The 13,065-nt window shown below is 41.5% G+C and overlaps 1 protein-coding gene across 11 annotated transcripts in view; it reads left to right on the forward strand.

The window, feature by feature from the left end:
• The window catches only part of cdc42bpab (CDC42 binding protein kinase alpha (DMPK-like) b), a 73,623-nt gene that overhangs the window by 58,120 nt on the left and 2,438 nt on the right, over positions 1–13,065 (forward strand). The window contains exons 20-43 of one of the 11 annotated variants that reach the window (XM_077552010.1): positions 101–206; positions 306–454; positions 532–623; positions 993–1,069; positions 1,294–1,341; positions 1,843–1,881; positions 2,217–2,336; positions 3,279–3,362; positions 3,442–3,547; positions 3,636–3,772; positions 3,853–3,992; positions 5,025–5,106; positions 5,379–5,598; positions 5,711–5,773; positions 5,861–6,114; positions 6,190–6,314; positions 6,568–6,782; positions 6,857–6,954; positions 7,209–7,293; positions 7,531–7,654; positions 8,288–8,405; positions 9,256–9,373; positions 9,447–9,604; positions 10,097–10,171. In XM_077552010.1, coding sequence (XP_077408136.1) covers positions 101–206; positions 306–454; positions 532–623; positions 993–1,069; positions 1,294–1,341; positions 1,843–1,881; positions 2,217–2,336; positions 3,279–3,362; positions 3,442–3,547; positions 3,636–3,772; positions 3,853–3,992; positions 5,025–5,106; positions 5,379–5,598; positions 5,711–5,773; positions 5,861–6,114; positions 6,190–6,314; positions 6,568–6,782; positions 6,857–6,954; positions 7,209–7,293; positions 7,531–7,654; positions 8,288–8,405; positions 9,256–9,373; positions 9,447–9,604; positions 10,097–10,171 — 2,833 coding nt within the window. The other 10 variants (XM_077552005.1, XM_077552006.1, XM_077552015.1 and 7 more) reach the window with 10 other exon arrangements.

Below are 13,065 nucleotides of genomic sequence, written 5' to 3' on the forward strand. Positions count from 1 at the left end.
AGTAATATTACAGTTATGTCAGCTATTTTCTTGTAAAATTATGTAAATTGCATCTATTGTACAGTCTTTCAATTATCCCGTAAAAAAATTTTTCCCCCAGGGTGAGTGATGAGAAAGATGCTCGCGGCTATCTGCAGGCTTTGGCCACAAAGATGACGGAAGAGCTGGAAGGCCTGAGAAACACCAGTCTGGGAGCGAAAGCTACGGTAAAACGCGTGCGCTCATTTGACATTTTACAATCATGTCCACTGACAAACTTACGCATCGATGACTCCTTTCGCTGCTTTTTACCTGTTGTGCTGCAGGACATGCCTTGGAAGATGCGTCGCTTTGCCAAGTTGGACATGTCAGCCCGCTTAGAGTTGCAGTCCGCCTTAGATGCTGAGATCAGGGCCAAACAGAGCATTCAGGATGAGCTGAATAAGGTCAAGGCTAACAACATCTCCACTGAATGGTAAAAAAAACCCTCTGTATTTATCATTAGAAATACGCAACTTGTGAAATAATGCTCGTCTTTCCACACTCCACCAGTAAAATGCAAGACGTCGAGAGTAGAAACCAGGAGCTCCTGGCTGAGATCGACAGGCTGAAGAAGGAGACTGAGGAGATGCGGTTACGTAGAGGTGCCAGTACACGTAGTAACATAACTGCTTGGATATGATGATGATGATGAATCTCTACTAGGGCTACAAAAAGGATCAATGCTAGTTTGATGTAATGATGACAAAGACATTGATGAATATGATGCAGATGATGCCGTTTTCAGTTAAACAAGTCAACTAAAACACACTTAATGTATTTCTTCAAAATGCCATCAAAGCATTCAAACGAAAACTTCCAGTCTCCTATTAGCTGTGAGGAAATAAAGCTTACAATGTTAAAAATTTATGTTTGATCATATGAGTAGCAGCCCTGTGACTCAACAGAACTCTTATTTGTCCTTCTATGACAGTTTCATAACCAACATCGTATTATGTGCCCTGTGTCTTTAGGTGTCAAGCATCAGGATTCCCAGAATTCTTTCTTGGCCTTTCTCAATGCGCCCACCTCAACGCTTGACCAGTTTGATGTGAGTGTTTTGTAAAACAATTACACCTTGAATTCAGTTTAAAATGTTATTTGGATAGTTAATTAATGATTGTCACCATTTCTTTCTTAAGTCTAATTTGCTTAATTTATTTTTCATGTTGTAACTGTTTTTTTATTTGCTTTTTATTTTTATTTATTTTTTTTATAAACCTTTCCGTATTTGCTTGTTACATCATTTGTCCTTGCTTTGTTTTCATACATCAGGACTCTTATTCCTCTTCTTCATCTTCTTTAATTGAGTTTTGGGAAGACGTAAGTTTCCTTGGTTAGACGGAAGTTCTTGTTTTGTGTTGTAACTGTACCCTAACAACTGAAAAGGCCAGTGTAGATGTGTATGTAAGTCCGTGCTTGAGTGTAAGCCTGTGTATCATGCAATAGTAGAAAGGCAACTCAAAGTAGAAATCCTTGTAGTGATTTTGCAGTACTGTTTCTAGTTAGTCCGTCTGTTATTGAGCTCTGAGAATGGCTTTCTGTTTATGGGGATTGGTTTGAACTGCACCACCAAGAGTTCAGTGCATTTTTATATAAACGCCATCCACCCCATTTTCCAGTCGTATATATTTTTGGCTAAAAGCTGACCTTGAGTAGTTGCTGTGCTGCATACAGACTTTCCCTGTGTTCCCCTCACTGTCTCTGTTCTCTTTCCAAACTGCTCCACAGTCCAATGCACATGATACAAAATGTTATCTTCCTGATATTCACTCACGTCTATGTCTCTGCCACACACGCTGCGCCTCTCTTCTGCCGCTGAAGCGCTCGCCATCCGTTGGCTCGGCTAGCAAAGGCAGACGTGTAAGCACCGTTATTACCACACTGTGTGACCAATTCGCTTGCATTTGTGTGGCGTCTGCGTATGTTGACTGTGACGACGGGTGCATGGCATGGGTAGGATGTGACGCTGCTTTTTGTGGCGAGCATGTTGGAGTTGTTATATTTTCATGGGACTTTGTTTGCTTTGAGCAGGTAGCAGGTGTATGGTGGCAAATTAGCATGGGCTTTAAATGTTTCTTTTGTTTATCATGTTTTTAATGGAATCTTTCCCATCAGCTAACCTTTTCTCCAAAAATGCAGAGGGCAGATTTTTGGTGGACGTCCAGTAATTGATTGCTACTGTATTGTATTTTCAGGTGGACTCAATGGATAATTTCACCTCGTCCAACACTCCATCTCGGGAAGATGACCAGAAGTCCCACCTCAAGTCCCGCTCACGTTCGCCCTCAATGGCCAGCGATATGGAGCCCATAGAGGTCAGACGGCTCTCCACAGTCATTCACTGCTACATGTTTGAAAATATTTTGTGACTTCTTGCAAATGTTGTTTTGCAATGCTGTGACGCAAATTCAAATGGGGTCAACATGCTTGCAGTACCATCTCAACTGTTTGGCAGGTTCGCCCTTGAGAATTGACATTGACAATTATTAAGATGAAAGATGCACATTGCTGATATGGTCTCAGAATGTTGAATGTATTTTGTGAATAGGCTTTCATAACATGACATTTAAAAAAATATTTGCCTGGTGTGAATTAAATGACTGCTCTAACTGGTAGGGCTGGGCTATATTATTATATATATTGAATCGATTTTTCTGTTCGAGCTTGATATCAATTCATAAAACCATGAATTGATCATTTTAATATCCCTTTCCCATAAATATGTACGAAAATAGAATTTTAATGGCCCAATTTTTTTTTTAGTATCTTACTGTTTTCGTGAAATTTATTGTTCACATGAATTTTTAAAGTATTTTCTTACATTTATGAAAGACCTGACTCATGGCAATTCAGAATCGTTTTAATTTATATTTACAATTATTGTATTAGAATTACAAAAATATTTTCTTTTCGTCCTTGCTGATGTCAATGTTTGTGTAACACTTTTAAGTGATTAGAACATGTTACTTTCATTAATAAACTAAATCATTTAACCAGTTACTGCTTCTACAAAATTGTATTTGGAATTTAATGTTTGTGAAGTTTTTATCATGTCCTTGAGATTTAAGAAGAATTGATGTTCCATAATTAATCAATATTGGATTGAAGTGAATCGAATCAGGAAAAATCTAATCAAACTGAACTTTTGTGAATCGAAATTGAATTGAGGAAATTAGAATCGATACCCAGCCCTACTAACTTAACACGCTCCTCCTCACTTTTGATATTGCTTTGTTTCCATGTCCTCGATTCTGCAGTTGATAGATCATTCTCCTTGTGCAATCCAGACGCCCACTATGCGCTCAGGAGGATATGGCAGTATTGGTCGCTCCTCCCCTAAGGTCAGCCATTTTTCTCTAGTGTTGATTACAATTAAACTGCATTCCATCTCATCCTTCTCTTCTGATTTTTTTTTTAAAGCCCAAAGCACATCAGTTTGTAGTGAAGTCATTCAGCACCCCCACTAAATGTAACCAGTGCACTTCCCTCATGGTGGGACTCATACGCCAAGGTTGCACCTGTGAAGGTAAGAGCTTTACAAATTGACGGGCCGACCCAAACTCCAACTTGCTGCCTCAAGCCCCTAACATCTCTCCTGCTGTCTCCTCGCCCAGTGTGCAACTTCTCCTGCCATGTAACATGTGCTGACAAGGCTCCAGCAGTATGTCCCGTTCCGCAAGATCAGACCAAAGGACCACTCGGGATTGACCCTCAGAAGGGCATTGGTACTGCATATGAAGGGCATGTAAGGGTAAGTGAGCTTGTAATTAATTATTTATAGTCAAAGTTATTTTACGTCAACATTACAATAACATTCTTTATGGGTTATAGGTGCCTAAACCAACAGGGGTGAAGAAAGGCTGGCAGAGGGCGATGGCAGTGGTGTGCGACTTCAAACTGTTTCTTTATGAGCTAGGCGAAGGAAAGACAACACAACCGAGTGTTATTGTGAGCCAAGTCATAGATATGAGGTAAGAACGTGTACTGCTGGTCACAGGCACTGTGGGGAACACTTAACAAAAGATGGCATGTCACAAAATAAATCTTGTCTGATCATTTTAGTGTGCAGTAAAGCTTTTACAAGCACTGTGCACCCCTCTGAAATGTAATGCTAACATTGATGCTTGTGCTAATGTCCGAGGTTCATCCACTAATATTATAGGCCCCTAAATCAGTGATATGAGCTTTTTATGGTAATAAAGGGGGCACTATTTCTACCAATAAGACACAGGCCAGTGTCCTATCAACTTTATTTTAAAGTAAGGGTGTCAAAATTAGCGCGTTAATTTTGACTTAATTTAAAGTTCCTATAACACCCCTCTTTTTTTTTTTTAACCCACGATGAATGACCTCCCCTTACTTAGAAAGTCTGTATTTGGGGAATTCCAGTCACAATGCAGCAGACACGTCCACATAAAAAAAAGTGCAGAATTTCCCAAGTTACTTCATGTTAAAGATTAGCTAGCTCTTATAAAAAGAAAAATGCACTGAGCTGGTACTGGCAGAACAATGACAACACAAATCAATATCACACTCGTTTTTTTGTTTTTTACAGTACAGTACATCTTTAGAATTTTAATTCAATATATGAATTATTATGAAATTGCTGTATTAATGACCAAAAGATGCAGCCATATTTCTATTAGTTTAAAAAAAAATTAACTTTTATGCTAGCAAGAGTATGAAAACTTTGATTTTACATTTTCTTGTACATTTAGAACAAATATAACATTTGCGATTAATCATGAGTTAACTATTGAAGTCGTGATTAATTATGATTAAAAAATGTAATCGCCTGACAGCCCTATTTTAAAGATGATATATCTTGTTTAAAATACTAAATCTTGTTTAAAAGTTTGAGAGATGAATCGGATCGTCCCACAAGGAACTGGAACCATCAAATAGTTTTTCAAATAACACAGATTGCTAGATCGTAAATATGATTTAAGTGCACATCCTTTTGCATGTTTGACCTTGTCTTTCCTTGCTTTGTTTTCACCCAGGGACGAAGAGTTTTCAGTCAGCTCCGTTTTGGCCTCTGATGTCATTCACGCCAGCCGCAAAGACATCCCCTGCATATTCAGAGTGGGTTCTGCTCATCTGTATTCCTCTTTACACTGTTTGTATTGCAACAAAGCTCCAGTCATCCATATCAGATTAACGGATCATTTCATAGCTCAAGGGAAATTACTTCATATTTCCTAATAAGAGGATATGGCTCTGGAGAACAGAGCCAACATCGATAATGATTATGGTAGAACTAATTGCCCTCATCACGCATCAAGAGTAAAAAAATAAAGGGGATAGAAGCCTCATTAATTCCCCATGTTAACTGTATTTCCCTGTCTTTTGTACAGGTAACAGCGTCTCAGCTCTCCCCCTCCAGCAGCCACAAGCCATCCATCTTGATTCTAGCCGACAGTGACCAGGAGAGAAACAAGTGGGTGGGTCTTCTCAATGAGCTCCATCGCATCCTGAAGAAGAACAAGCTGAAGGAGCGCTTCGTCTACGTCCCCAAGGAGGCTTACGACAGCACGCTTCCGCTCATCAAGACGACACAGTCTGCTGCGATCATTGGTGAGAATTCAGAACCATTATGACCTGTGTTGGCCCCGTGCTGGATTCATGGACAGCCAATCAGGTTAGAACCAGCATTTGCACGAGAGAAATGTTTCTGTGTTGCCCTCAGATCATGAGCGTGTCGCTCTGGGCAACGAAGAAGGCCTCTTTGTCATCCACGTCACCAAAGATGGTAAGATCCACTACTTGACAAAATACATTGTTTATTAACAACCTTTGTCAATCTCTATAACCCTTCTAACCCTGCATCCATCCTCAGAAATTATTCGGGTGGGCGACAATAAGAAGGTGCACCACATCGACCTGATCCCACAGGAGCAGCTTCTGGCCGTCATCTCTGGAAGGAACCGCCACGTGCGACTGTTCCCCTCGCAGGCCCTGGATGGCCGCGAGATCGACTCCTACAAGCTCGCCGAGACAAAAGGCTGTCAGACCATCGTCTCAGGACCCGTCCGAAACGGCTCACTCACTTGTCTCTGTGTGGCCATGAAGAGGCAAATCATGTGTTATGAGGTTTGTCAACATTTGACACGACACTCTCTTCTTGCTGTGTTTTTGTTTCTCCAATATGTCCTCTTTGCACTTCAGGTGAATAAGAGCAAAGTCCGCCACCGTCGGCTGCGGGAGCTGCAGGCTCCAGGGCTTGTCCAATGGATGGGTCTGCTCAATGAGCGCCTCTACGTGGGCTACCAGTCTGGCTTCACCCGCTATAGGTACTTGATTAGCTTTGCACTCCTTATTTTGATTAATTGACCAGATGGTGCTAGTTAGCTAGCTCCCATGGTGCTCATTTACCTGCTAGGGAGCTAGCTCGCTAGTTAGCTAGCACCCATGGTGCCCGTTTACCTGCTAGGGAGCTAGCTAGCACCAGGGGCTAAAGCCAAACTGTGGCAGGGTTTTTACTTTCTGGACCTGGATTTGCTACATCTGATTGTGACTAACAACCTCCTCTGATGGCCTCCATAGTGTCCACGGCGACGTTTCTCCAGTCAGCCTGCTCCATCCTGAAGATCACACACTGGCATTTATCCCTCAGCAGAACCTGGATGCCCTTTGTGCTGTGGAGATCTCTAGCAAGGAGTTGTTGCTGTGCTTCAGTGCCATCGGCGTGTACGTGGATTCTCAAGGTCGCAGGTCACGCCAGCAGGAACTCATGTGGCCTGCTGTGCCAAATGGCGCCTGTAAGTGTTCAAGTTAAGTTGATGTGACCTTAACAGAAATGTGTAACTAATAACAATTTCCCCCTCCCCTTCAGGCTACAATGCCCCTTACCTGTCAGTGTACAGTGAGAATGCAGTTGATGTGTTTGATGTCAACACCATGGAATGGATTCAGACTATCCCACTAAAAAAGGTCTGTGGCTATACTGTGCAAAATTTAAGTGACACATTTTCGATTTATGGATGGCTTTATGGCTGTAAATGAAAAAAATATGTTCAAAAGTGGGCACTTGGACCTTTAGTGAAAATCCAACATTTGTCTCCCTCTTGTGGCGGAAATTGGAAATTGCACCATCACGCAAATGGAAAAGTGCTTGGACTTGGCTCAAACAAAAGATTGGAAAATGATGACGTTCCATTAATTGTTGTTCGTGTGTGTGACTACAGGTGCGACCTTTGAATGTTGATGGCTCCCTCAACTTGTTGGGGTTGGAAACAGTGCGCCTCATCTACTTTAGAAACAAAACAGCTGGTAAGATGTGCAATTTTAGCTCATTCATCTGACATGAAAAGGATCAGTTGTAAAACTACTCATCTGCCTTGTGTTCATTTCACATGAGTGTTGTTACAGATTTGCTGTAGTCTGCATGTTCTTTTAGCACCAGATGTGTTTGAGGCATCATTGTGTGTGTGTGTGTGTGTGTGTGTGTGAGAACTGTTTTGTAGCCACTGATGTAAACATGCCCGTGGCTTTGTTGTGATCTTACAGAGGGCGACGAGCTGGTCGTCCCGGAGACGTCAGACAACAGCAGGAAGCAGATGGTACGCAGCATGAACAATAAGAGACGCTTCTCCTTCAGGGTGCCTGAGGAAGAACGACTTCAGCAGAGGAGGTACACACATGGATGAACATTCTCTTCTATTTAAATAAATATTATATTTGGAATACTGAATCAGTGGTTCTCAAATGGGGGTACGTGAAGGCTACACAGGGGGTACGCAAAATTTGAAAAAAAAAAAAAGAGCGGCATCCATGCAAAAATCCTTTAAAAATAATAATTATTAAATAATGAATGTTATAGTCAGTAGGCTATTCAATTTTATTGTCCTAAAAACACAATGTTCTCAAACCAGAATTGTTCAATCCAAACTGTCATATGCCATCTATCATATCATGTCAATCATTTGAAAATGTTATTTAACATTAAGTTAATTGATTTCTTTTTTAGAACTTTTTTATTATGATCCTAAAGGAAGACACTTAATGGTGCTAATAATTTTTGTTTTCCAAATAGTTCAAGAGAGAGACCAAATGATGTACCAAAGTTTAATAAATCAGACAACTATGGCAAAGCACTCCACTGACCCCCACCAAACTGGTTAAATGTTTTTCACTGGTTAGGCTGAAAAAAATATTTGACAGGATGGTACATCACTGAAAAAAGGTTTAGAACCACTGCACTAAATAATGTATATGATCTTCAATGAGTTTTGACATCACGGAAAATTTGTTGTTGTGACTGCAGAGAGATGCTGCGGGATCCAGAGATGAGGAACAAGCTGATCTCCAACCCCACAAACTTCAACCATGTTGCTCACATGGGACCTGGGGACGGGATCCAGATCCTCAAGGACCTGCCCATGGTATTTAAACTTGTGTCGTCACACGATGCTATGCAAACACCTAATTTACAGTGGAAGCTAAGTAGAACTTCCTTTTCTTGAGATATTCCATACAAGTGTGAACTAAAATGGAATGTTTAACATTTTCTTTTTTTAATTGTTAACTGTATTGGATATATATTAAAGTGGAATTGTGTTCTACGCACCCCCACTAGTCTAACCATGACATTCAGATGATTATTGCATTTGTGGAATATAAATGAAGAAGCAAAATTAACCCATTTTTATCCATCTTTGGAGGCGGCCATTTTGCCACGTGCTGTTCACTGACGATGACAGTTGCTCAGAGCTCAGGTAATGACCAATCACGAGTTTGGTCGTGGCATTTGCAAGCAGAGCTGTGATTGGTCGTTACCTGAGCGTTGAGCGACTGTGATGCCATTTTCAGTTGACAGAAGTGGCAAAATGGCCGCCTTGACAATATGTTATATGTAACCTCACGAGTATAAACATGAAATTCTGATTAATATTACATGTGTGGAATTTGAGTTATAAAGCAAAATCCAACCATTTTTATCCTTCTTAGGGGGCGGCCATTTTGCCACTTGCTGTCGACTGTAGATGGCAGCACAGTTGCTCAGGCAACAACCAATCACAGCTCACCTATTTCCTGAAAGTGAGCTGTGATTGGTTGTTACCTGAGCAACTGTGATGTCATCTTCAGTCGACAGCATGTGGCAAAATGGCCGCCCCCTGGGATTATATTAACCAGAATACTATATTTAGACTGGTGGGGCTGCATGTGATTGAGCACAATTCAAATCTAGATCGAGTATAATAGATTTTTAATGCATATGTGTGCTTAATTTAGAATGTGCGCATCCAAGAGAGCCGCGCAGGCTTCAGCGGTTCGGTCAGCATCCCCTCCATCACCAAGAACAAGGCGGAGCCGGGCCGCTCCATGAGCGCCAGCAGCGGACTGGGCATACGTGAGTGGCCGACGTCATCCCCACCCCGCCTTGCTCCGCCGTTTCCTCAAGTTCTGACTTGATGTCGTCACAGGCTCGTCCTCCCAGAACGGCAGCGCCCTTCGTCGCGAGCTGTCGGGCGGAAGCTACAGCTCCAAGCGGCAAGCCATGACCTCGCCCTCGGAGAGCTCCCTGTCCTCGGGCGGCGGCATGGACTGCGGGGACGCTCCCCTGTCGCAGTTTGACAGAGAGGTCAGTGCACATCACGTCATGGGAAATAGTCAAGTGTTTGCATGTGATCATAGTTGTTGCTCATTCCCCCATCCACCCACCAACATCCCAGCAGGCGCTTTAGCTCATCCTCCTGTTCCAACCTGCTGATTGGTCGGCCCCCTCTGATGTCATACTTGCAGCTGATCTTGATACCCCCCATCCCCGCCCCCTCGCCCTGTGGTGTTCCATTGGCTGGGTTTTAGCCTACATTCTCACTTCCTGTTGTGTGAAAGGAAAGTCCATTTCATGACCGCGTAGCGTTGAACAGGAAGCACTGTAGTTGTTTGGTTATGGGTGACCTCTGACCCCCATCTAAACAAGCCCACCCCATTCCTCCTCCTCCTCCTCGTTATGGCCACCAGACGCCGCCCTATCCCATTTTTGCCCCATTTCTCGCCTCTCACACACCCTCATCCCCGCCTCAGCATGCTGTCTGTGGGTGCGGCGCTGAGTCTGAACTCTCCTCTGCAGTGGCAGGCAGTTTCGCCGTCGGAGAAGACCCCCGATCTGAAAAGGGCTTTAAGGACCTTGCTTAGTAAAATGAAGGTAATGTCAACAACTGCAACGACCTGCACCCGACACACAAGCCAGAGCAGCCGACAAGGCGTGTGTGCGTGCGCGCTCGCGCCTGTGTGTGAGACTGTGTGTGTTCCATGCATACCACCGGGATTGGGTTTGTGTTTAGCCACATGTGGACATCCCGGGAATGATGCCTCGTCACATCGTTCACCACAACATTTTAGCTTGACGCTCGCATCCCCTTGATCGCTTTTGCTGCCCACTCAGCCAATCACGCAGCATGTCTGCTTCCACTCAGCCAATCGGTGCAGTGCACCTTCTTGTCTGCCTTTAACCATGTTTGTGCACTTTGTTTGGGTAGCGCTCTTAGGACTCTAACGGGACAGTGTTTGCAAAACTTTATTGAGCCAAACAACGTAGACAAACATTTCTCAAAAAATGCGCCTGTTCATAAAAAAGAAGAACTTTAATCTGACAAAAAAAAGATAAGAATTAAAAAATTCCATCAAAATTAACAAATGAAATTTAGACATTGCTTTTGACTTGTGCTTCAGCAGAGTTATTAAAAAAAATAATCATGAAAGAGCCCTGGACAAAAATGATGGTGAGCATCACAGGTGTCTTGGAATCAGTAAGTTGGCCTAATTTAACTCATTCACTCGCGGCCATTTTTACTGAAGCAACCCCCTTTGCTCCCGGCTGTTTTACTGGATTTTGACTGATTTTGCAAGGCCCACAGAATATCGTATTCTATTGCTATAAAAACATGGAACCTACCAAAAGAAAGATTCAAGTCTCTTCTTTCAGTTTACGTTTTGTAGCAATTAGCATTAAAATATAAGTTTCATCATGAGTAAATGAGTAATTTTTTTCCAACATGGCCCTGGTTGATCTCTCTTGCTATGCTGCCACCTGCTGGTCGTTTGTGTAATAACTTCTATTTCTTCAACTGTTTTTTTGCAGTTGAGAGGTTGCATCAAAGCCTTCTGTATACTCTAGCATAAAAAAAACATAAAAAGGCGTATAAATATATATTTGGGCAGTATCAAAAACGTATTAATACGTTTTTGGTGGGGGGGGTTGAATGAGTTAAGTAGTCATTGTGCTGTTAGGACGGGAAGGAGAAAATTGTTTCATGAGATTAGAAAGAAAATTCAAGTCTAGGATGTTGAAGTTAAAGGCTGTAAGACCATCTCCAAGCATCTTGAGGTTCCCGTGACATTTTTGTCCGAAAATTAAGAACCACGAGATTGCCACAAAAGGAAAATTGATGACAGATTAAAGAGAAGGATCATTCGGCAACAAAAGAGCTCAGAACCTCCTCCAAAGAAATTAATGTTGAACTCCATCTGAAATCCATCATCCTTTGAGCCAAAGTGGACTTCATGGCCGAGGAAAAGGATTGCAATTTGCCCAAATTCAAAATTGTATTGGTTCATTTTCGTGACCACTGCAAGGTCCCAAACTCAACTTAGCACGGAAAAAAAAAGTCATTTGCAGCCGTCTGCTAAAACCTAACCGGAAGTCCAACATTTTTCATATACTTTGGAATTTGTTACCGTTTTTGGCCTTTCAACAAACTACTCCTACACAATTTACCTGATCGTCTTCTAATTTTTCTGCTCTTTACAAAGATGCTGTTTTGAGTGGAAACACATGACACTTTGCCATGAAAATCAATACATTAGTGATTGTGATTAGATAAGTGAAAATTGGGAGGTAAATGTATCTGACCAAGACATACAAAAGTCTTTTGGAGCCATAGGCTAGCAACTAGCTAAACCTAACTGGAAGTCCGCCATTTTGATTTTACTTTGTAATTTGTCCCCCACAATCAGGACTGGCAAAACGATCAATATTTTGGAGGGTTTTTGTTTTATGCGCCAGGACCCCAATGTGGCTAGGGTTACAAGGGCCCTAGTTTTTTTTTTTTTTTTTTATTATTGGTACTTATGTCAGATTCAAGTTAAATCTGCGACCACTGTGGGATTTTCTTTCTTCCCCCCCGCCCCCTTTTTTCCTTTTCTTTTTTTTAACAGAGGGATACCAACAACTTTGTCTACTTGTGTCGATAGATGATTTAAGATGTTATTTGTCTGCATTAGTAATGTTTTTTCTAAGGAATTTCAAGCACAGTGGTTAGGAATCACCGTCTTAAAACCACTTGGAGCGTACAAGCATTCCAGTTGAACATACAGTCAAGTCCATAGATATTGAATTGATATGTTATTGAAGCCTTGGTCAATCTTTATTTGATTATTTAGCACAGTTGGGTGCACAGCCAATTTTCAGTTGAATTCAAGTGTGGAACTTGATATCTTTGTTTTGTGGTCACTAACGATTGTTGATTGTCTTCACGCTTGGTTTTTATGGAGGACCAAAGATGACTAAATAAATAAATGAATGAAAGTCAAAATAAAAACAGATATAAAAATATCATTCAAAAAATAAATACAAAAATAAATCTAAATGGAAAATTATATATATATATATATATATATATATATATATATATAACAAGATTTAAAAATATATATATAAAAATAGAATGAAATATCAATCAATAAATAAAAACGCTCTAAAAATAAATGTGGAAACACAAAAATAAATCTATAAATAGAATGAAATATCAATCAATAAATAAAAACGCTATGCTCTCACATTTATTTATTTAATGCTGCAGACGCTCTGTTAGGTAGAAATGTTATTCAAATGAGGGGCCGGTCCTAAGCGTGTCTTGGGTTGGACTCCGCCAATGCAAACTGCCTTTCAATGGTCGAGTGAGCGGGTCGGCGAACAAGGAAGTCTCGCTTGAGCTCTCAATGCAAGGCGGCGAGACTTCCTTGTTCTCCGACCCGCTCACTCGCAGTTTGCAAAAAGCTAAAACACGCTTAGGGCCGCCCCCTCATTTGAATAACATG

This window comes from Vanacampus margaritifer, chromosome 19 (genome assembly GCF_051991255.1).
Source record: "Vanacampus margaritifer isolate UIUO_Vmar chromosome 19, RoL_Vmar_1.0, whole genome shotgun sequence".
NCBI classification, from domain to species: domain Eukaryota; kingdom Metazoa; phylum Chordata; class Actinopteri; order Syngnathiformes; family Syngnathidae; genus Vanacampus; species Vanacampus margaritifer.